This window comes from Tiliqua scincoides, chromosome 8, assembly GCF_035046505.1.
Source record: "Tiliqua scincoides isolate rTilSci1 chromosome 8, rTilSci1.hap2, whole genome shotgun sequence".
Taxonomy (NCBI): Eukaryota; Metazoa; Chordata; class Lepidosauria; order Squamata; family Scincidae; genus Tiliqua; species Tiliqua scincoides.
Genome location: NC_089828.1, coordinates 27,467,608 through 27,493,054, shown reverse-complemented (window position 1 = coordinate 27,493,054; position 25,447 = coordinate 27,467,608). Strand labels below are relative to the sequence as shown.

Below are 25,447 nucleotides of genomic sequence, written 5' to 3'. Positions count from 1 at the left end.
GAGAGATGATGTGGCCCTCCTGCCAAAAAGTTTGGACACCCCTGGTTAGGCATGACATCTGAACCAGGATGGTTCATGTAGGCATGCTTGGCTTTTCACTGCAACATCAAGTGATCATGGATTTATTGAAAAATAACCATTGCAGATCAAACACCACAGAGTGTTCATAGTCTTGACTTTTCATACAGTACATCTGTGAATTGATTGGAAAGAGAGTAATGTATATTAATGAAATTGCCTGTTGAAAGCTGAACTGGAACAGTATAAAATGGGTTAAAAGGTAACAAATAAAAAGGATCATAGCCCTGCACTGCTACATCTAGGGACTGGCAGAATAAAAGAAAGAGGATGATGAAAACCAGAGACGTGAGCACCGTTCAGAAGAAAATCAAAGTAATTATGAAAAATAATGGAAGTGTTTCACTGCCTTCTCAATACCACCAAATACTACAACAGGAACAGTATTTAAACAAATACTGGACCAGAAGACAGAGACAGGAGTCTCTTACATACAACCTAAGGTCTAGGATGGGACTATGACAGCCTCTCTCTCTCTCTCTCTCTCACACACACACACACACACACACACCTCTTTACATCTGAAGACCAAAACAAACAATAATAAATGGAGGACAGGGCTGCATTTTTCCTCCAACTCTTTGATGCTTAGTTTTTATGCTGTTGGTCTAAGAAATGTGCAATGGTATACATGCATAATATTACATTTTATACTCACATACACCTAACCATAAGGTGGGTTACATTCTAAGCCAATCCAATGAATTCCATGGTTGAGAAGAGATTCAGACTTAGTTCTCTCTGATCCAAGTCCAAAATTCTATGATTGCACCAAACTGAGCTTTTCAATTAAGAATCCAGTTTTACAAACCGAGTTATTTAATTATATTTTCCCAAAATCAGTAACAGAACAATCCTGCGTAATAGAGGATAAGAGTTGACAGGAAAACAGAGTTCCATTGTCATAAAATGGCTGCTGAAATAGTGCTCCATATGCCATTTTGCAAGTGCTGATGCTACAAGCAGCAGCATCGCAACCCTGCTAACAGACCCTATCAAGCCTGGCAGACGGTCAGGCAGCATTGAGAGCAAAGGGGAGGCACAGGAAGCGAGGCGGCAGAAGGGGGTAGATGGTGCAGCAAAGACAAACAGATCTTAATCTCTCTTTAAAATCTCCCCACCCCTTTCTTCTACACCAGTGTTTCTCAAGGTTTGTCATCCACCGTACCACTTCACATGGGCCACCTATTAGAAGTACCACAGGAAATAACTGGTGATGACGCCATTGCCAATTACTTCTAGATTGGGAGGCCAGATATGACACAACAAACACCAGTAAGAGGCTCAGGGTGGACAGGAGGGCTTTTGGGGACATGGAGAAGCATGCTTCGGAGCTCTGCCTGCTGAGCCTCCTACCGTTGTTTGTTGCATTGTGTTCCTAGTCTTGCTGCCAGGTGGCAGGTGTCCAGTGGTCCTGCGAGTACCACCAGACACCACCTCCAATACCACTGGTAGTACCCGTACCACTGGTTGAGAAACACTGTTCTGTGAGGACCTGCACCAGCTAAAGAGCTAGTGCAGGTCTGAGGAGACACTGCAGAGTGATGGGCTTATGGAGGGGTAAGGGAAAATAATTCCCCTTACCCGCCTGAAGCATCCTGATCCACCACCTCCACAATACAGCGCACACCTTTTTGGTGTGACTGCATCGGGGTGGGGGAAAAGGAAAGGACTGGGCTCTGAAAGATTTGACTAGCATAAACAGACATAACAATGAACATGGTCACAATGTTGGACAATCCAAAGAGGCCACAAGCTGCAATAATTAAGTTAGCCAGGCTGTAAAAGGAACATTAATTACAGATCCTCAAAACACAGGATACCTACTCTTATTCGTTTCACCATAAAACTGATGTTCCGGATTCCTGAGAAATCTGTTGACTGGTAAATTGTGTCAATTGCTTTAACGTGGCTTGATATCTACAAGAGAATAAGAATGTTGTAGGTCTTATCTCCTACATACAGAGGATCTCCATCTATGTTGAATCTCAAGGGTATCCATCCCTCCACCCCATGGTATGACAGACTCTGATCATAAGTTCTGTAGGAATTTTGAGGTGGATGAGTTCTCTCTTCAGATACTGTTAGGGTATGCCTAAAGGAAGGGTAAAATCTTAAGTAGACCTTTGGCAACCTGAGCATAAGGTGGCAATCCTATATACACTGAACTGGGAGTAAGCCCAATTGGACACAATGGGGCTTACTTGTGAGTAATGGCATCCTATACAACTTGCAGCACAATCCCATGCATGTCTACTCAGAAGTAAGCCCCACAGTGTCCAATGGGACTGCCATGAAAGAGGGGGGACGACTTCCAGCGACCACCCACTAATCCAGGGCAGTGATGCATAGTGCCAGGCACTTACTCCCTTCCCATCCCCACTCTTCCAGTTGGTTTAACCTGCAGCTTGGTGGGACAAGATCTGGTAGATCTAGTCCGTTGCCACCAGTCAGAGTTTCCAGTTCCCAGAGGGGCAAAACCCCTCCTCAAGAATGCTATGCAGGGTTTTTAAAATGTTCTCACTCTGCCAGTAATACCTGCAGAGTGGGTAGGCTAACAAATCCACTGATTCCAGAACAGGGAGGTTTTAAGTAAAAAGGTTTATTTAACAGGTAAGGGAAAAGACCATTTAAACAGGCTTGGTTACCTACAAATAAACGTCCCCTGAATGTGGCTGGCCTGCAGGGAAGCCTCCATGTTCAGACTGAGAGCCTGGATCCCAACTCAGTCTAGTCTGAGCTGAGGTAACTAAGAACTCCCAACCTCTGGATGGGAAGGACAAACATAAAACAAAACCTAATGCATCTAGCTTCTTTTTGGCTCCTTCTCTACTTCCCTGGAGCTCTATTTCCCCAGCAGCTTTGCTTACCAGAGAGGCTTTCCCTGTCTTGCCTAGTCTCAAGCATGCAGCAGAAATGAGTGAGTCTCTCTCCCAGGCCTAGATACCTCCTTCTGGCCCTGTCTTCCCAGTCATCCAATTGGCTGCCTCCCCCTTTTGAGCCTGAGACCTCTCAGACACTGGAGGGAAATAGGACAGAAAATCTTCAACAGCAAACATGACTGTTAAACTAATTCATCACAGGGGCTTACTCCCAGGATGGTGTGTATCAGACTGCCACCTTATGCCTGGGTTACCAAATGTCTACCCAAGATTTTACCCTTCCTTTAGACATCCCTTAACAGGAACTGAAGAGAAAACTTGTCCACCTCAAAATTTCTACGGACTTATGGTCAAGGACTAGACAAAGGCATTGCAAAGCAATGAAGACTGTCATAGCTTAAAAAGATCAGTTATTTGTACTACTACTAATAATAGGCAGTTGTACCCTCTCCGAATTAAGCTTCACTTGTTTTGCATTTTAGGATATCCACATAAATCTCTTCCAAAGGCTGTTTGCTGGTGTCTCCTTGGTATCTTCTCTCTTTAAAGACTGTGAGCCCCCTTGGGCAAAATAACTGTATTTTCATTCCTTTTGCTATGTAATCCACTTGTGAGCTTTTTGTTATTGAAAAACAGTGTATAAATATTTTAAATAAAAATATATTCTAGAGCAGGGGTGCCCAAACCCCAGCCTGGGGGCCACTTGCGGCCCTCAGGGACTCTCAATGTGGCCCACGGAGAGCCCACAGTCTCCAAAGAGCCTCTGACCCTCTGGAGACTTGCTGTAGCCCACACTGGCCGGACGCAACTGCTCTCAGCTTGAGGGCAACTCTTCGACCTCTCTTGTGAGCTGTGGGACGAGGGCTCCCTCTACTGCTTGCTGTTTCACATCTGTGATGCAGCAGTGGCAGCAAAGGAAAGGTCGGCCTTGCTTTGTGCAAGGCCTTTTATAGATCCTGAGCAATTGCAAGACCTTCATTCATTCATATAAGTTCCATCTAATAAGTACCATTAATATATTCATTCAAATTTGAAATGTAAATTAATTCTTTTTTTTCCCCGGCCACTGACATAGTGTCAGAAAGATGATGCGGCCTTCCTGCCAAAAAGTTTGGACACCCCTGTTCTAGAGGTACATAAATTATCTTATTTCACAGGTACAAAGTCTAAAGACAATACAAATTCTGTAACAGACATTATTGCAGAAAAATAACCATTTGAAAAAGCAATAATGCTTTTAGTGCTGGGGTCAAAGCAATATCCCAGGGATATTGGGAATAACCTGGGATATCAGCCTAATTATTCGATGTGACACTAAGGCAATGCGTGGTGCCATACTCAACAGTACAGACCTGCTTTGCATACAGAAGGCCTTAGGTCCAATCTCTGGTATCTAGTGGCAGTACCTAGAATTGCTTCCCTTGTCTGAAGCAATGGAAAGCTGCCACCAACCAGAGTAGACAATGCTGAACTAGATGGACCAAAGCTCTGACAAGTTATAAGGAAGTTTCAAAGATGGTATAAAGGCACCTTCACTATATGAAGCAGTAGACAAAAACGTACCTGTGCTATCACAGCTTCTCGAGTTCCATAATATCTGAAGAACAAGTGATCTGTCTGAATGTAGAGTTGACAAGTGTTTTTCTCGGCTTGTGCAGCTCGTCTCCTTCTTAATAGCTCAAGGCCATGACTGGCATGTTCCTCTGAAGGATTCTGCAGCATGCAAAGTCAAGGAACTTGTTTATAAAGAAAATGTCTACTGTATATCACCTTTCAATTCAACTATATACAGAAAGCAACTGACTTGTGAAAATAGTTTACACAACATATAAACACAACAGCAACCTTCTGCATTAAAAAAGCAATGAAAAGTAAAAACGTTGGTTAGAGCTTTCAAAACAAACACCCTGGCAAACAAGAACAGAATTTACTAAATGCCTAACAATGAGAGGAGATGCCAAAGGGATCCTTTTAGAAGAACAATCCAAAGTTATGGTGTTACATTAGGAAGAGTTCTTGCCAGATAGCTACTAACCAAATTCTAACAGGTGTGGGACAACCCAATGAGGTCTTCTGTTCACAATAAAGACACTGGATAGGTTCACAGCAGACGCTGTCTCAGGCCATGCAGGGTTTTTTTTTTTTTAGGTCAGTAGTCAGTAAGCACACTGGAAGTCAATGCAGCAGAGCAAACACAAGTGAAATATAAGTGCTCTGACCTGTACCCATTAACAGACAGCTGCATTCTGAACTAGCTGATTTAAGGGAAACCCCACACAGAGAAACACTACAGCAACCAATCTACAAGGTAATACACATGCATGCCATTAGCAAGATCCCCATTAGCAAGTCATATAAGAAGGGTTTCAGACAACAGGTCAAATGCAGCTGTAAAACATGTCCCTGGCCACTACCATAACCCAAGTATCTAGGAACAGCAGTGGATCCAGAAGTAAGCCTAGGTTGCTATCCTTGTTCTTAGGCAAGAGATCCTGTCTAGAACTGACATAACCAGATTGTAGAGACCCATAGCTCAATTTTATCTAGATGGCCTCAGGTCACCAGCCCTCATGCAGATCATTACTACATCCAGGCATTCAATTCAGGACCAAGACTGCAGATCCTGTGTTAGCTGGGGAAAAAAGAGCTGATACTATCAGCGTATTAAAAATACTTTCACTCCAGAATGACAAACTCCGTCAACCAGAAATATCATAATTATGGGCATAATTAATATTCACAATATGGGCTACAAGGGACTGAGGACTCTTGTCACAACATATAGAGTCACTAGAATATAAGAACTAAACCACTAAGAACAGTAACACATATGCTAATACGTATAGTCCTGTTTCTTCATTTATTGAGCGCTGCACTTCCATTAAAAACCCATTCCAGGGAAGATTATTTTGTCTATGTTCTGCAGACCAAGCTTCAGTTTCTAGAATGCATATTTGTGTACTAGCAGACACTAGAACGTATGTCTTGAAAAGAGGTTTGTGAAAAGCTACTTAAATAATCACCTATGGCAAACACCTCCTCTTGGTAACTAAAGAAGGAAGGTTTTGTGAATTAGCTGTCAACACACCACAGCAAGGTGCCATTTATACAACGCAGCTGCTTTTCTGTGGGTTTATCCACAATAAGGCTATAACATTTAAGGTCCTCAACAATGTTAGTGGGACTATTGGCATAGCTCTTTCCACAGAATCAGCACATCATACTGATGCCAAGCAGCAACATGGAATGAATCCATGGAAAAGCCGCTCTCAGGGTGGGGCTCTGATATAGGTATGTGTGGGCACCCAAATATTAATTTATATGGGTTAATAATTTTGATAGAGCAATTTGCAAAGATGTGCTAAATTCACGATTTCTAGACTCTCAATCATACAAAACTTGACTATCATCTATAATGAGAGCATTTGACAGGTTTCTGTGCTGCCCACAATTACAGCCACTTGAAGCAGGCCCAGTTTCCTATTACCATACGTATTGGTACAGTGACTTGGCTCTTAAAAATGTTTGTCTCCAATTAATTTGGCACACACAAAGTTTATCCAAGGACTAAGAGGAAGTAAAACAGCTCATGAGCCAGCTGAATGCATGAATGAAATTTCAATGAATAAAGACACATTTCTGCTGCCTGAGGAAATTCTCAGCCAAGTTTTTAGGCCTGCTGCTGACAGGTATTTAAAATGTTCTTAAAACCTGCAATTAACTTTTAATAGAAATCAGAAAAGCTAATAAATCAGCTCAGCTAACAGTATTCATGTTCTGTACTTTGTATAAAGCTTCAGGACTTGACAATTTTAGGAAAGAAGTTGAATGTTCCCTGCATTTTCAGATAGTGTGGCTGGAATCTACAGAACTGTGCAACCAATTCCACATGTCCAAGGGGACTTTGTACTGGTATTTCTCAAACAGTAGCACCCCATGCAAACCTTTCTGAAGCTGAGGGAACTTGCAGAAGCAGTTTCTGATAATATGGCACAGTGCCTGCTGTTCAAGAGAGTCAGAAACGCACAGGAGCATGTCCACAATCTCAATCATGCTTAAATTAGCTCTTGGGACCCTAGCCAGAGTGTGCAATTTCTTGCAAGTTTCTGCACATCCAAAAGTAGAGAGGGACAATGGTATTTGATCAAGTAGATAAATCATTATCCACAACATTTTAATTTTATACCTGGTTGGTTAGCTCCTCTACACCAGTCATTTGGTATTTCTTCATTCTTTCAAATACGGAATGATCTGCACAGCCACCTTGGGGTCCATATTTATGTGGATATCCTAAAATGCAAAACAAGTGAAGCTTAATTCTGAGAGGGTACAACTGCCTATTAGTAGTAGTACAAATAACTGATCTTTTAAAGCTATGAGTCTTCATATTTTTCCTATCAATCTATTTCAAATCAAGAGGTAAAGTTTTTCCATACTGAAGGGGGCCATGTTTCTCTTAAGATTACATCGATTTTCAGAGTAGCTTAAAAGGTTAAAGCAGTTAAGGCAGTTTGATTAACAGTTTAGCCACAGCTATATAGATGTTGCATATAGCCTTCTAGCATATTTTTCTTTTAGAAGGGGGAAAAGAAGAAATATCAGGTAGTATATATAAATGAGACCTATAATTCAGATGCAAAGAGTGCCTAATGTGTTTAGTTTGTGTGTCTCACAATAAAAAGAACCATTACAATGAATTCACAGAGTTGTGGGGTGTTTTTTATTCTAACTACATTATCCAATCCTTTGTGTCCTTCAGTTTGGACATGGCAATTCTAAAAATATTGGAGGAAATACTAATGAAGCATGCCCTGAACTCTGTACACTTTGAACAGTGTATAGTCTACTTTGGTGCTGCATATGTTACACATGCACAACACCAGACTAGATTTACAGATTGTTTTCTAAGTATAAATGGAGCCTTGACTGCAAATATCAGTAATAATTAGGCACAAATGTTTGCAAAGCTCAAACACCACTGGCAGCAAAGACTGAAGATGAAGCATCTGTGAGGCAAATGGTGTCCCAAGCAGTGACCCTGAATCCAAAGTTAGTTCCTTTACATTCTGCATAAATACAATATTCAGAATGTATTTGCCAGTACAGCCTAAAAGTGACTTGGGAGGGTTTGAAAATGCAGTCCAAGAGATTACAAAGTGGTACAGAGATAGGAAAGGTTTCCTGGAGGTGAATGAAAAGCAAAGTATTAATGATGCTTTAACTCGTGCAAGGAAAGCATCCTACAGGTAGACCACAGCTGCGATACAAGGACATCTGCAAGAGGGATCTGAAGGCCTTAGGAGTGGACCTCAACAAGTGGGAAACCCTGGCCTCTGAGCGGCCCGCTTGGAGGCAGGCTGTGCAGCATGGCCTTTCCCAGTTTGAAGAGACACTTGGCCAACAGTCTGAGGCTAAGAGGCAAAGAAGGAAGGCCCATAGCGAGGGAGACAGACCAGGGACAGACTGCACTTGCTCCCAGCGTGGAAGGGATTGTCACTCCCGAATTGGCCTTTTCAGCCACACTAGACGCTGTTCCAGAACCACCTTTCAGAGTGCGATACCATAGTCTTTCGAGACTGAAGGTTGCCAACATGCAATGATGCTTTATGGGCAACCAAATGCCTTGCTTACAAGGTGAGATATACATAATTTGAACAATAAATAAACTTGCTGCAGCTTCAATTGGTCAGACTGACCTTTTAAGGGAAAGGTTGGTGTGCCATTAAAGTAAGCAAGCAACAGTAAGCAACAAGTCACCAGAATGAGTTGTAACAAGAAGGTAAGAAGGCAAATCCCTGGCCTCCATGATCTGTCAGGAGGCCACAATGTAAAAGTCACTTCCATTTTCTTGATTCTAGGCTGTCAACTGGAGAACCAAGCAGAACTCATGAGACAGATTTGGCCTAAGGGTTTTAAGTTGGTGTCTCCTACCACACAGATTCAAAAGATTTCCATTACAGTAATACAGGTGGAGCCTGTTTATCTACAGATTATACATCTGCATATCTGGCTCAACGAGGGTCCCCAGGACCCACATTGAGCCAGACTTGGCTCCACCTGAGCCCTCTGAAGGGTACCAGAGCTGTGCTCTGGTCGCTGCCTTCAGGCTTCAGAAAGCCCTCCACCTTTGGAGGTGTTAATGGGGCGAATTTCACTTATTTTAGTATCCACGAAATTCAGTATCAGCAGGGGTCCAAGGATGGATCCCTCACAGATACCAAGGACCCACCTGTATGTTTTTAATTAAACATGGCTATTATTGTCTGTAGTAGTAGCGGCAGGACATACAGAACCATACTGATTGTTGACAGTCCCATGGTCAAAACAATACAATACAATCTTTTGCAATCCCTCTTTCACTTATTCCCTAGGACAGCATTCAGTTTTACGAACTTCAGTTTCCAAGGCATGCTTTTCTCAGAGTTCAAATTGGAGGCACATTTTGTTCTTGCATCTGAAAAGTTCACCTTCAAAGTGTGTAAGAGCAAAAATTATGAGGTTAGGAGTTTGCAAACACACACCTAATGCCAGTGTTGGGAAAACCCAGCAGGGATTGACTTGAGTCGAGTTGCTGAGTTGCAGCCCCCCACAACACAACTCAACTCAAAAAAGAGTCATAACGGGGGCACTTCCGAGTCTCCAAGTTACCCTTTAGTGGCTCCAATGGACTCGAGTCGCCCCACCCCCTTTAAAAAGCCAGCTGCAGAAAAACAGGGCTTCTGGTGGGCTCTGTGTGTGTGTGTCAGAGTTCTCTTTGAACACTCCCCTGCTGTCCCCACCCATCTGTAAACAGGGTGGAAGGGAGTGTGAGAGAGCCAGGAGAGAAGGGGCAAGAGGGAAGAAGGTCACACGCAGTAGCTGCAAGGCTTATGAGGACAAACTGATCCTTGCAGCTCTACTCAGAAGTAGTCCCACTACAGCAGGTCATTCAATAAGGCAAGTAATAAAGTAATAAATAATAAAGTAATAAACCCTCCCAAGTAATAAAGGAGTCAAGAAGCCATGAGGTTGGAAAGAATCGGGCAAAAGAGTTTTCTCCTGCTTCCCTGGGCCTCTGCAGCCAATTGTAAGGCAAGAAACCCCTTGGGCTCCTCCTCCTTCTCTCCCTCAGTCAATAAAAATACCAGAATGCCCATAGTTTGTCGAATGACATTGGTTCCTTCCTTCCTATCAGAGAAGGGAGGAAAAAGAGCTCACTCCTGCCTCCCCCCTCCAGCCCAATTCATTAACCCTTCCCCGTCTTCCGGCTGGAACTCCCTGCTGCACATTGGTCAGAATGATGGCCCCACAAGGTTTTCCATGTGGCAAAAACAGTAAGTGAGCACACCCAGACACAGGCAGACTCAAGTAAGCATGCATGGGGACGAGAGCTGAGTCAGGGGGGTCCTGACTCAAGTCTTTTTCAGAGTCTTCCACGCATGTGACTCGCGAGTCACCAAGTCACCTAAAAATGCGCATTTTCACCAGTCTGAGTCACCTGACTCAAGTTCCCAACACTGCCCAATGCTAATAAAACAATCTTGCCACTTGTTTCTATGAGTGAATTGTATAACAGACCAGTTAGCTATCAAACAGGATAGAGGATTGAGAGGCCTGAGAGGATTCATACCTTTTATATACAGTTGTACTTTACACAAGCAATCAAATCTGATGATCAACTCCTGAAAAGTTGATTATCTAACAGCACAAGGTGAGGGTGAATCCAGTATAGAGAGAGATACATATACTGTATTGTCCTTCCTTTACCCCAACTCTCTCATCCTATAATAGAGGAGTTTGAAAGCTCACTCAAGGGTATTTATTCCTCAGCAGTAATGCAACATGCTTTCAGTTCAAACCTGCTCATGTATAACTTCCAGTCCCATACACCCCACACATTTGAGTGAACAAAACATCATTTGTACTAGGTTGTAATATATTTGAACAGGGGTGCCCAAGGACTCCTAATCTGGCCCTCAAGGACTCTTGTGGCCCTCAAGGACTCCTAATCTGGCCTGCTGGGAGCCCCCAGTCTTTAATGAGCTCTTGCCCTCCGGAGACTTTCTGAAGCCCGTGCTGGCCCGAGGCAACTGCACTCAGTGTGACAGCCAACTGTTCGACCTCTCATGTGAGCTGTGGGACGAGGTCTCCCTCCACTGCTTGCTGTTTCAGGTCTGTTGATGCAGTAGTGGCAGCAAAGGAAAGGCCAGTCTTGCTTTGTGCAAGGCCTTTTACAGGCCATGAGCTAATGAAATGCCTCCAATCATTCATATAATTTCCATTTATGTAAATTTATTCAAATTTAAAATGTAAATTAACTCTTCCCCCCCCCCCCCGCCTCTGACACAGTGTCAGAGAGATGATGTGGCCCTCCTGCTAAAAGGTTTGGACTCCCCTGCATTAGAGGCTGAAGATGCTGCATATTGACTGGCTATCATGCAATTCTGTAGAGTCAGAGACAGGAAAAAAAACCTACATTAAGTTTAGAATGCCATCATATCCAATATCTGCAGTAATCTGAGATGCACCAACAACATTTTGGGCATACAAAAATCTGAAGAAATTAGGTAAACCTTGCCAACCACAACTTTGAAAGCAAAAAGGCACTTCAGGCTCAAAATTTATGAACAAACCTGGTAACATTGATAATGAAAAGCATGAAAGAATCAATTATTGTTAGATGAAAAACTAGACGTCTAAGAACGATTAACGTGAAAAGCAAATATACAAGGAGCATTACAGAACCTATACAGTTACAACTCCATGGTTGTAAAGTAGCAGCCTTTAAATTTTTCAGATATAGGGCCTAGCTGTAAGTTCAACACCAGCTGAGAGCAGATGGTTTAATCCACTGCATGTTGGGGTTGCAACCCACCAGCAGACTAAGAACAAGAGAATTGTCTATCCCAGTGGCTCCTAAACTGGTGGGTTGTGACCAACCAGCCAGGGAAAGCCCTGTCACTGGCCCCTTAAGGGGAAGGGAGAAGGCAGCAATGCAATCTGATCCACAGGATTGTACCACTGCCAGGGACGAAAGGGTTTTTAAAAAAAATTTAATACAGCGCCAGCCTCCTGAGGGGGGAAGAGTATGTGAAGGCCCCCACAGGGCTCCCCAGATTCTGAATATCTAAAAATATAGTGACCCACTTCTGGTTTCATGATCACAAACCGGAAGTGGGCTGCAATCTCTATTTTTAGACATTTAAAGGCTTGGGGAGCCCTGCGGAGGCATCCATGGGCTTTTCCACACACCCCTCCCCAGGAAGGCAGTGCTACAAATAGTAAGCTTAAAAAACACTTTCTCCCCGGCAGCGGGATGATCCTGGTGATTGCATCACAGCTTTTGCCCCTCCCCTGCAACAACTTGCATGGATTTTTACTTCCCTGGAGAAGCTGGAGAAACACTGATCAAGGCAGTGAACCCAGAGGCTAAGGAGGGAATAAGCCCTCCCCTTTCATAAAAGTTCCAATGCCTAGCACAAGAAAGAGGTCTTCCCTCTTGCCCATGTGTCCTAGAAGAATGGGCATCACATACACAATACACAATCGGATATAGATTCACTTAAAGAATGAGTAGCACTTTTGATGATTTAGGGATTCAAAATTAAATTCCACCCAGATCTATAGATGCCATAATACAAATTACTGAGCATAAACACCAAGGAAGCTGCTAGCCTCACCTTTACTACATAACATAATGGTGTGTAGATTCATCACATTTCCACAGAGTTCGGTAATGCAGAGTTCCACAGGTGCATCAAAATATTTAATTGATACTTGAAATCAATTACCATTGTGTTACGCTGCCCACTCCACCTTTGGACCTGGGAGCCCAGGTTAAGTGGCATTATTACACAAAATAAGTGCCTATATGAGTTGAAGGCCATGATACTTCAATGATAATGTTTCTATGGGAAGGGGATCTTAAAAGACTACACAACATCCACTTAACCATAAACAGTCATTTGGTTAAATGCTTACATTTCATATTTGAGGAAGAACTGAAAAAGAAAATTTAATGAGGTTCTATCTTCAAATTACCATCCTAACCAGGTTTATGAATTGAAGGTTACATGTCAATTTTTGATGCAAGTCTAGTATTAATGAAGGTTAGGGTAAAGCCGATTGCTATACAGACATACTGAAGGAAGCTGTGAGTCAGTGATTCCCTACTTAATGCTTTTAAGTGGAAATAGATGGAGAAGACAAAAATCAGTGACACCAGTTCAAGTATGACTTCATTCAACAGGATATTAGGGAAAAGCCAGTCAGACACTCTTTCTAGTGTCTGTTTTTTGACCACTCAGATAAGGAAAACGGGGTAGTTAAAGTAGTACAAGTACAATTTAAAAGCGAATACTTTCATTTTATCTCAGGAAAACTAACCATTCAAAGATTATATTATCCAATCTACTCTAAATCACATCGTGCCAGGACATAACGGAAAAATCTATACGCACATCCCTAGTCACAGCAAAACCATGGTTTCAAACTATTTAGAAAGTTGTAAGGTCTGAAGGATGCATTTTTAATGATCAAATTAGATACAGATAACAGCTTTTGCATTTGCAATTTCTTCACCATTTGCTTTAAGAAGTGATTACTAATCACTTTGTTTTTCAAAATATCTCAGCTTAAAATTGCATGTGACAATGAATGCCGACCAAGAGCTACACTAGTAGGAAACTTTCTTCAAACTGCAGCTTCTAATCCTATACACAGGACAAATTAAGGAGATTATCTCATGCTAACAGGAAGTGCAAACAAGCCCTTCTTATCTCCATTTCCTACTACTCTAACATTTATTTAGAGTAGTATGTGCCCAACAGATGATTGCTTAACTAAACTTCTGTGCAGGCACGTTCTAGGCACAATCCAACAGTATAGTACATAATTTCTGTATTTCACAGTACCCAAGTACTAGCTAATCAAGACAATTTCTTTCAAACCAAAGTGGAAAGAACTTTACCAAAATTCAATTAAAATTACTAATCAGCATCACTTCCACATCACATAGAGAGTGAGAACATAACTACTGTATTTTGAAATTAGAACAGAAGGGTTGCCTTTTGCTGGTCACCAATTTCCCTTCAATATAGACAAAGGGCTTTGTAGGAAATGGACAAGATGATCCTCACTTGCAGAATAAGCTTTTGTTTAAGCTCTGAATAAGACTCCATTGTGATGCTAAACATATGTTGCTTTGTTGCGCCTGAAAAGCTGCTAAAAGGATTTCTTCCCCAAAAACTGAAAAATGGATAACATTCTCTTTCATTAGAAATATGGATTGTAATCTTGTTATTTATCCTCAGTGCAAACAGTACTCAAATACAGGAGACAGAAAACTTTTTATAGTAAAACATTCACTCTTTTTGGTGAACACATTACTAACTAATCTTGTTCTAGCATAAGCAGAGACAACCATGATGTGAAACAGATTCTACTGTTATAATCATGGTTTGCAAGCCACGGTTAAGCAGTTCCATGGATTCCCTCGGCATACAAGTGGAGAAGGTAAGGGGAGGAAGTACATAAGCTTGGGAGGGTCAGAAGCCATGTTCACAACCAAACAAGTCATCTGAACCAGCCCATACTGTATTCCTTGTGACAGTGAAACGTTGCGACAGTGACACTGTCCTTGTGACAGTGAAACGTCTTTCGATGACTAGCAGAGGCCCTATGATGGCATGAAGTCAACAATCCATTGCTTAAGTAGATGGAACTTTTATGAGAAAAGGGAAAATTATTAGTTTGACTGTAATTATCATATAGCTCCCTGGGACAGTAGTTTTGTACAACAGGCTGCAGACCAGAAAAAAGATAACAGAGAATCAAAGTGGGACAGAGTGCAGAAGCAAGGAACCTGAAAGAAGGAGTTAAGATTGGCAATAGCTTTTTAAAAAAGCAGGAAGATGGTGGCTTGAGGAAGAGGGTAGAGAAGACCAGGAACTGAGATGGGGAAGGAGGAGAACGTGTTTATCTGAACCAATCAGCTTTTAGACTGCAAGCACCTCCTACTACTTGAAGGCTGTTTCTTAACCTGATAATCCTAGGAAGAATTGTAGACAGTAAGTCCAAGAAGCAGGCCAAAAGCCCAGGACATGCAGGATCCATAGGTTACAGAAATGCTGCCCAAAATAGACAGCTCTCCAAATAAGATGTGCAACAGCCAGTCCTGTGTACCCATTACATTCACAGACCAGTATTGCTCCTAAGGATCAGGCAGTCCTTTTTTGTAAAAGGAGGAAGAAGTTACTGGCACTGATCCCAAGGACAGAAAACAGAACAATCACAGGAAAGCTTTGCCTGCAAGTACTCAGCTATCTTCCAGGGTTCCCTATACTATCTTTATGATATGGCCAACAGCTAGCATTGCAAAGTAACACAATTCAATAAAATAACAAATGAAATTAATCCCACAAGTTACATCCATTAGAACAAGCTGTCACAGTATAATTTTAAAGAAACTCTATCCACCCTCCTTTTATTCTATGTACTACTACTAGTTACTGCCTGTGGGCCTTCTGTGTTAAAAAAATTCCAAGTTATTGCTACAAGAACACACTTCACTTTATAACATAAATGTCCTAAGACTTTGATGCTCTAGATTGCAGCTGTGTGAAGTAAAGCTAGACAGCTGAACCTTAAGTTACTGTCATGTCCATATTAATAATCTGGATTGTAAAGTGATGTATATTTTTTATGTATCTTTCTGTGCACACTTAGAAACAAAGGTTTCTAATCTTTTTGAGAAATTTAGAGTTTAACAGGGATGGTAGTTTTCTAGATTTAATGGATGTGATCTTCTACAAGTTACTGACCTGGATCAACCTACAGCTATGCCCAAAGAATGATTTTTGCAGACTTTGGTATCAATTTGAAAAGCCATAGTCTTCATTGCTCCTTGGGATAAAAATCACAGGGCAACATTTACATATCCAGTTGACTGAACAAATGGTATCTGATATTCAGAAGGGAATAAGCATGTGAGACATATTGACAAAGTCTGGTATCTAAAGGGTACTACAGGTTACTGCTGCACACTTCAGCTTGCACAAAGAAGGGAGAGGAAGAAATCCCAATTCCTTTCTTGTTGCTCAGCCCACTGCTAATTCCATGCTGCTCCAGAGCATCCCCCAACTCACGAGGAGTAGCTTTTCCGTGAGCTGCAGTGGAAAAGAGGCAGGCAAGCCCTTTCATGTAAGTGGGCAGAAATCCACTCACAAGAATTAAGACCAAATCACACAAAAGCAGAAGCAACCTTGAAAAATCAGGGTATTCGTATAGAAGAGGTAGCCATACTATCCTTATACCCTTTTAGGTATCTAACAAGGTAGCTTGAATGAAAGACACATTAAATGTGAAGCAATGTGAGAAAAAAACAGATTGTAAACACTTTTGAACTTTATTACTGAATACGCTACTCTTTAGACCAGGGGTGTCCAAACTTTTTGGCAGGAGAGCCACATCATCTCTCTGACATTGTGTCAGGGGCTGGGGAAAAAAGAATTAATTTACATTTCAAATTTGAATAAATTTACATAAATGAATATATTAGAGATGGAACTTATATGAATGAAAGAAGGTCTTGCAATAGCACAAGGGCTATAAAACACTTTCCACAAAGCAAGGCCAGCCTTTCCTTGGCCCCTGCTGGTACATCACAGACCTGAAACAGCAAGCAGTAGAGGAAACCCTTGTCCCACAGCTCATGCAAGAGATCAAACAGTTGTCCTCACGCTGAGAGCAGTTGTGTTGGGCCAGCGAGGGCTCCAGCAAGTCTCCAGAGGGCCAGAAGCTCATTGGAGAATGAGGGCTCCCTGCGGGCCAGATTGGGAGTCCCCAAGGGTTGCAAGTGGCCCCCGGGCCAGAGTTTGGGTACCCCTGCTTTAGACTAATTCTTCCCTAGCAGATGCAGTTTTCCTTTCACATGCCCTTCCTTGCCATTCTTTTATTTAATGCCTTGTAAGCTTATAGGTTAGGACTTGATAAATTTTAAGTCCTGGTAAAGTATAAATGCTTTTTATAAATATTATATATAACATCCCATAATACATTTTAATCAACATGAAATTATCTCAAAGCCAGCCAATAAGCTTCTGATAAAACTTACAGGAACATTTCTGACTAAAATGTCTGACCCAAGAATTGGCAGCGTTACAAAAATGCTCTGAACCATCTCAATGTAGCCCAATACTTAGGAATAGCAGCACAACTGAACAACTGCACGAGTTATCAGAACACCCGAGATTAGGCTTGTTGGTTCTTTTTAGGAAAGCATCAAACAGGTTCATAACATTTTCACTCTAACAAAACAGAAGCACTTACTAATATCATCTTCGTGATACATGACTGAGTGAAAGGGCAGGGTTCTGTCCTTAATATATCTTTCTGCTGGCTCAATATAAAAGGTTCCAGTGTGAGTCTTGATGAATCCTTCAAATCTTCCATCTACAACAGATCCATGAGTAAAGCTTCCCTGTTCACCTATTGAAAAACACATAAGAAAAAAGTGTAGACTGCAACTCACATTCATATGTACCAGGCGTTCCGGGACGGGGCTGGGATCCAGCTATTATGCTGGATTCCAACCCACGTTCCCAAGCATCGCAGAACAGCTTCAAGTCGTTCCACTCTCCTCCACACCTCCAGAGGTGGTGCAAGTTCGAGGAGACCCATAGGGGCTGCAGTGACTTACCCAGCGGTAAGGGGAAGAGTTTCCCCTTACCTCTGGTTAAGCCACTTTGGTGCCCTATCTCGTGCTGGATACAGCGCAAGCCTCCTGGCTTGTCTGTTCCAGCACAATATAGGATTGCGCTGGATGATTAAACAAAAAGGTTTTAATTGAATTTTGAATAAATGTGTAACTGTCTTGAATGTTATCTTCCTTAGTTGGTCATGCAAACTGCTATTCTGAATAATTATTAATTATTAACAGTATTTATATACCGCTTTTCAACTAAAAGTTCACAAAGCGGTTTACAGAGAAAAATCAAATAACTAAATGGCTCCCTGTCCCAAAAGGGCTCACAATCTAAAAAGATGCAAATGAATACCAACATTAATAATGTTTTTAATAGGACAGGGTAAGTAGCACTTGAGATGAGTTTATGGAACCAAGGGGGTGGCTGCTTGAAAGAATTTGGGAACAACTCATCTAGAGTGTTCTCAAAATGAGCTTTATGTAAATGCAGAACCCACATGCAATACTGCAACAAGACTACAACGAAGAATGAAAAGTTCTCTTTCCCTAACCATATTTCCTTATTAGTCATGCTTCTGCTGAATTTTTAGATGAGAGCATTTGAAAAAGTGATTTGTGTAGGATTTCTGGATTTTTTTCAGTAATCACTCAACACCACCAGTAAATTTATTTTGCTCCCATTACCTGAAGTGCACCTTTCATGTCTGAGTTATGACAAAATGACACGTTCATAAATAGTATATGGCAGAGGTCTTCCCAGACTGGAAGCACTTCATACTGTAAGTAGGAGAAACTTAAATCCTTCATCACATTTGCCCTGTACAGTACTTCAAAAACTACAGCGCTTCTCTCCAACGTGCTATTTTTTCATTAGGAGGGAGCACTTGTAAAGGTGTGCCCCTGTGGGAGAATGCACACACACAAAACAGAATTCTGAGGCTGTACAGTTCAGACAGGACAGCGCCACATGTTTTTACTGAATGTGCATTCTACCAACATGGTGTTTGATTAAAGTGCTCTGGCAAGCTCCAATACTTGCTTAAAGCAGGTAACTACTGGGGGAGAGGGGCTACAAAAGAAATAAATGCAGAAAAGCATTGTGAAATTTAAATTCACATTCCTGGTAACTTTTCAGATGCAGAGGTTAGAACAGACTTTACAAAACCATTTCAGTTAATGAGAATACATCTTCTACTGTACACCATAAGGATTCTTTAACTCCAGGAGCTATCAGAACTTCAAGGTAACAAAATTTTAAAATTAAATACAAAATTACTGAACTTACCATAAATGTGCCCAGTATAAATGTGAGAGGTATCATAATCAAGTACTTTATTCGATATCTCTAGCTTGAAGTCATCACTAAAGAGGGACATATCTCTTTTCATTCTAAGGTTAAAATGTCTGTGAAGGAATAAGGATAGAATTGAAATATACCTAAGTTACAAAAATGCCTCAGAATGTGAACTGCTGTGAAAAGGAACACTGTGAATAATGTTTAACATTTGTTAAACTGCCTTGATAGTCAATGAACATTAACATAGCCCCAAGGCTTTCAAAATGTTATTGTAGCCATGCATTAATGGTTTTCTTCATGATCATCTTTATGCTTCTATTTTAATTATTTTCTAGAACACATCTATTGATAAAACCTGGAAGTGAAATGAATACTTAGGGTCTGTGCATGTTAGAAATACAGCTTCAATTATTAAGTATTACCTGCTGGTAGACAAGCAAAATAATACATTCACGGCTCTACTTTGCCAAGGGTTATAGCAGGATACAAAAGACTATGAAGGAGGGGAAAAAAACTATCAGGTCAGACTTACAAGAAAAGCAATACATCTACAGTACGTATTTCCTACCTTCAGGGGAAGATTTTCTGGAGAATTAAAAAAAGTTTCCCAACTCCCAAACCTACATATCTCAGAGAAAAATCTGAAAATGTTATTAGTTAATTTAAGCAGGGGCAATTTCTCTTTGCTCTTTCATTTCCGGCAAGAAGCCAAGTACAGGATAAAGCTCTTAACAGTAATCCATTCTATTACCCAGCTGGGCCTTCATCCTCTTCTGCTTCTTAACTTATTTTCTTCTTCTAGTTAGAATTGCTAACAGGTAAGTGGATGAAGACCAAGACAGAAAAGAGAAATTTACAACTAGGTCTAGGAAATAGCCCAAAAGAATTTCTAAATACAAAAGTGACATTTTTAAGAGTTTATTTAAACAAGTGGCCTGCTTTATCCAAGGAAACAGTAGAAAAGTTAATTACATTTTGAACCTGTTTGAAAACTCAGCAATAAACTGTTTTTAAAAACAGATTTAAGGTATTTTGTTACTAAATTGTTCCCACAGTCACTTCTCTGAGTGTTAAAATGATCCTCTCTGCTTTATCTGTGGGCTGAGAAATGTACTACGATGCAGGCCTTCCTTGATCAGGAGTTTTATAGCTGAAGCACCAAGAAGGCTCCCTCTCCCATCCCAAACACACTTCAAATATTAAAGGGACACAGAGAAAGCCTTTAATAGAAGAGTTTAACAGGCAAGCTTTTGGCTAACCCATCTCTCACTAGCACAAGTGCTCTAAAATCGTCCACATGAAGTGGCACTAAGGAAGACACAACACAAGTCAGTGCAACAACACTAAAGAAGCCCTACTTTCTGGTAGCAATTCAGATGTAGTCTCCACATTAGCATAAAATTGCCAAGAAATGGCATTCATCAATACAGCCAAGTTGGTACATACATCATTGCACTGAAGTGCCCTACACTGATACTACAGTAATATAAAAATCTGACATCAGTATACACTGGACAGCACTCTTTATACAAAGTTAAAGATGTACATTTTAAAAGATGACAATCTTGTGATCAATTTTCTAAGAGCTCATCTATGTTAGATGTCCAGCATCAGTAGAGAAACCGCTAATAATTTATATACGGCACTCAAGCAACCTCAAACTAAACAGACTTTTTAAAACAGCTGCTTTTTAAAGTATCTGCAGTAGAAAATTTTTCCTTCTTTCGCTGAATGTGCAGTGACAGCATATATATAATATATTATATTTTATTATTGCATATCACTATATATGCAGTGACAGCATATATATATTATATATATAATATATTTGAAAACAAGTACTACAGACCCCCCATTTTAAAATACTAATCCATTCTAAAGACTCTGTCTTATTGTGAAAATAACACTATGTGAACCCAATAATACACTGATTTTTTTGGTAACTCATTTCAACTCCTACTTTTCTGCTTAGTCATACACTAACTGGTCAACATTTCCTTCTCTTTCATCCGTCACAGTGATACATACTTATCATAAAGTGCATATCATATAGTAAACCTTATTTTATTATGCTGCAGTATCACCACTACGCTGAGCCAAGCCTTGAACCAAGCAGTTACAATTAAGAGTTCATATTCCGAACCACTATTATAGTGTCCATTGTAAACTGAGCATTTGCTCCAGCATAGAAAAGGCGGGATAGAATGAATGAATGAAAAGTGATTTCAACATATGCCAATGAGCTGTAAAATGGGGGTCCACTGCACTGTACAGAAAAGAGTGAATGCCTTTTATCCAAAATGGCAGTTTGTTTCCTGAAAACCGATGCTTTAATTGAGATCGATTGGTTTCACAAACATGACAAAAAAGTTTCAAGACTGTTTTTCTGTACTGTATTTTGATGACAGCAGAATGAAAAAATTAGGTAATTAGCATAACAAGATGTAGACCCCAAATTCAAATATCAGCTAAGTATATACACTGTACTATGACAATCACATTAGTAGACATGGTGTAAAGAGTTTGACGTTTACCTTCCATGAGCATGAAAATCTAAGCGTAAAAATTGGTCTTCATGAGATACTGCTCTTTTGGCACGCTGGTGTTTTTGGTGTAACGAAGCCACATCATATGACAGTCCTTCATAATGTCTTATGTGTTTATTTAAAGGATTTCCATACTGACCTGTGAACAAAACAGTGGATTGGTATATCAGTTCTGATACATTTCACAAAAAGGAATTTTTAAAAACTATTTCTACAGTCATTCTGCATTAAGTGCTTTGCTTATGGGTTTCCAATCTATAGGCTGTCCCCTAATCCTACTTCATGCTTTAAGTAGTTCTTACACAGGAACTTTTGTCGCTTTCTTCTAGTAACAGCCCCCACAAAACCACACCTGGAAGTCTAGTAACCCTCTGAAGGAAGACAATATGCAGCAAAAAAAAAAAGCAGGAACCAGCAAAAATCCCTCCTCTCTCTTGCACAAATGAAAGTGTCATCTATATATACATAGCTGTGTTACAAAACACGCAATGAGGACGCTTGTTAAGCCATTTCTGCCCAACATTGCATATGTGTACACCTGTGGACTGGGCAGAAATGGGTTTAAGCTGTGAGGCTTGAAGCCTCATAAAAAAGAGCTCCGCGCAGCTTGGCATTCCCAGATGTCCAGCAATAATGTTTGACTTCATTACCATCTGTCCAGAAATGCCAGCAAGCTGCCATGCAGCAGTGAAGAGGTCCACACAATACAGCACACATCTTCAAATTTGTTAAATCAACAATATTGTTGCTTGTGTCATTGTATTTCTAAAGCACATTGGAAATTAGACATTTAGAATCCCCATTTTATTTCAGTTTTAGGGCCCAATCCTAAATAGAGCGTGCCGGCTTACCACTGGCGCACACTGTCACAAATGTGCTGTAAGGCATGTCTGTAGCCATCGGCGCCAGTGCTAGCTCAACACCAGCCAGCACTGGGCTAGCAGCAGCGGACCACTACTGCTCCACCACTCTGATCGCACAAACTGCCAGGTGGTGAAGGGGTAGGTGAGGGAGGCGGTGTTCCAGGGTGGGGGGAGACAGGGAGAGGGTGGGGAGGAGGCATGCTGGGGGGAGGAAGCAGGGTGGGAGGGAGGCGGGACTGGTAGAGTATTGCTCCACTGGATCCTGAGCCTCCGTGTCGGGCCAATGGCCTGACACAGAGGCTCTTGATTCTACGCTGACCCCTTGGATTGCTGTAGAATTGAGTAGCCCCATTGTGGGGCTACTTGCCTTATCTGGGAGAAGGGGACGAAAGTTCCCCTTCTCCCAAGGAGCTGCTGCTGGCTGCCCGGGTTGCACTCAGGATGCAGCAGCAACCATTTTTGGTGCCACTGCAGCCCCTGTGCCAGGCAGCTCAGGATTGGGCTGCCCGTCTCTTGATCAGCACTTTTATTCCATTTTTAGACTAACACCACCACTCCAAATCAGGAGAAACACACACTAGTGAAACGTTTAGAGATTAGAGATGGTTAGAGATGTGAATGTTACTGAGTCGTTGGGGAACAGTGATCATGCTGTGATCTGTTTCAACATGCATGTCAGGGGAAGAATACCAGGAAAATCTGGCAAATCTGACAAATGTCTCACAAAAACCCTTGACTTCCAACAAGCAAACTTCCCTCAAATGAGGAGGCTGGTTAGAAGGAGGTTGAAAGGGAACGTAAAAAGAGTTCAATCTCTCCAGAGTGCATGGAGGCTGCTTAAAACAGTTAAAGAGGCCCAGTGCAAGTGTATACTGCAAAGGAAGAAGGGCTCCACTAAGTCCAGGAGGGTGCCCGCATGACTAGCCAGCCAAGTTAGAGAGGCTGTAAAGGGCAAGGAAGCTTCCTTCTGTAAATGGAAGTCTTGCCCTAAAGAGGAGAATAAAAAGGAACATAAACTGTGGCAAAAGAAACGTAAGGTGATACGGGAGGCCAAGCGAGACTATGAGGAAAGCATGGCCAGCAACATTAAGGGGAATAATAAAAGCTTCTTCAAATATGTTAGAAGCAGGAAACCCGCCACAGAAGCGATTGCCCATCTGGATGGTGAGAGAGGGAAAGGGGAGATAAAAACAGACTTAAGAGATGGCAGAGAAATTAAATGAGTTCTTTGCATCTGTCTTCATGGCAGAAGACCTTGGGCAAATACCACTGCCCAAACGGCCCCTGCTGACTATGGAATTAAGTCAGATAGAGGTTGAAAGAGAAGATGTTTCAGACCTCATTGATAAACTAAAGATCAATAAATCACCGGGCCCAGATGGCATCCAACCAAGAGTTATTAAGGACTTAAAGAATGAAGTTGCTGATCTCTTGACTAAAATATGCAACTTGTCCCTCAAAACAGTAAAGGTGCCAGAGGATTGGAGGATAACAAATGTCACACTGGTCTTTAAAAAGGGAAAGAGGGGGGGACCCGGGAAACTATAGGCCAGTCAGCCTAACATCTATACCGGGTAAGATGGTGGAATGCCTCATCAAAGATAGAATCTCAAAACACAAAGATGAACAAGCCTTGCTGAGGGAGAATCAGCATGGCTTCTGTAAGGACAAGTCTTGCCTCATAAACCTTTTAGAATTCTCTGAAAAGGTCAACAGGCATGTGGATGCGGGAGAACCCGTGGACATGATATATCTGGACTTTCAGAAGGCGTTCAACATGGTCCCTCACCAAAGGCTACTGAAAAGCTCCACAGTCAGGGAATTAGAGGGCAGGTCCTCTCCTGGACTGAGACCTGGTTGAAGACCTGGAAACAGAGAGTGGGTGTCAATGGGCAATTTTCACAATGGAGAGAGGTGAAAAGCGGTGTGCTCCAAGGAACTGCCCTGGTGCTTTTCAACCTCTTCATAAATGACCTGGAGACAGAGGTGAGCAGTGAGGTGGCTAAGTTTGTAGATGATACCAAACTTGTCCAAGTGGTGAAGACCAGAAGTGATTGTGAGGAGCTCCAGAAGGATCTCTCCAAACTGGCAGAATGGGAAGCAAAATGGCAGATGCGTTTCAATGTAAGTAAGTGTAAAGTCATGCACATTGGGGCAAAAAATCAAAACTTCACATATAGGCTAATGGGTTCTGAGCTGTCTGTGACAGATCAGGAAAGAGATCTTGTGGGGGGGGGTGACTAGTCAATGAAAGTGTTGACCCAATGTGTGGTGGCAGAAAAGAAGGCCAATTCTATGCTTGGGACCATAAGAAAAGGTATTGAGAACAAAACAGTTAATATTATAATGCCGTTGTACAAAACTATGGTAAGACCACACCTGGAGTATTGTGTCCAGTTCTGGTCGCCACATCTCAAAAAGGACATAGTGGAAATGGAAAAGGTGTAAAAGAGAGCGACTAAGATGATTACTGGGCTGGGGCACCTTCCTTATGAGGAAAGGCTACGGCGTTTCGGCCTTTTCAGCCTAGAAAAGAGGCGCCTGAGGGGGGACATGATTGAGGCATACAAAATTATGCACAGGAAGGATAGAGTGGATAGAGAGATGCTCTTTATACTTTCACATAACACCAGAACCAGGGGACATCCACTAAAATTGAGTGTTGGGAGAGTTAGAACAGACAAAAGAAAATATTTCTTTATTCAGCGTGTGGTTGGTCTGTGGAACTTCTTGCCACAGGATGTGGTGACGGCATCTAGCCTGGATTCCTTTAAAAGGGGATTGGACAAGTTTCTGGAGGAAAAATCCATTATGGGGTACAAGCCATGATGTGTATGTGCAACCTCCTAATTTTAGAAATGGGCTATGTCAGAATGCCAGATGCAAGGGAGGGCACCAGGATGCAGGTCTCTTGTTATCTGGTGTGCTCCTGGGGCAATTGGTGGGCCGCTTTGAGATACAGGAAGCTGGACTAGATGTGCCTACGGCCTGATCCAGTGGGGCTGTTCTTATGTTTGGAAGGAACAAAGTTTAAATAGAAGTGCATGGAATGACAAAAGAGAAATGAAAAGCCAGTTCAATTAGAAAGGAGTATGAAC

At 41.7% G+C, this 25,447-nt stretch overlaps 1 protein-coding gene across 1 annotated transcript in view; it reads right to left on the bottom strand.

Annotated features, from left to right (window-relative positions):
- The window catches only part of ADAM10 (ADAM metallopeptidase domain 10), a 63,466-nt gene that overhangs the window by 23,848 nt on the left and 14,171 nt on the right, over nucleotides 1-25,447 (bottom strand). The window contains exons 2-7 of the mRNA XM_066635279.1: nucleotides 21,475-21,625; nucleotides 18,929-19,047; nucleotides 17,268-17,426; nucleotides 7,147-7,250; nucleotides 4,524-4,673; nucleotides 1,906-1,998 (exon numbers count right to left, since the gene is read on the bottom strand). Of these exons, the coding sequence (XP_066491376.1) occupies nucleotides 1,906-1,998; nucleotides 4,524-4,673; nucleotides 7,147-7,250; nucleotides 17,268-17,426; nucleotides 18,929-19,047; nucleotides 21,475-21,625 (776 nt within the window). The remainder of the gene's footprint in view (nucleotides 1-1,905; nucleotides 1,999-4,523; nucleotides 4,674-7,146; nucleotides 7,251-17,267; nucleotides 17,427-18,928; nucleotides 19,048-21,474; nucleotides 21,626-25,447) is intronic.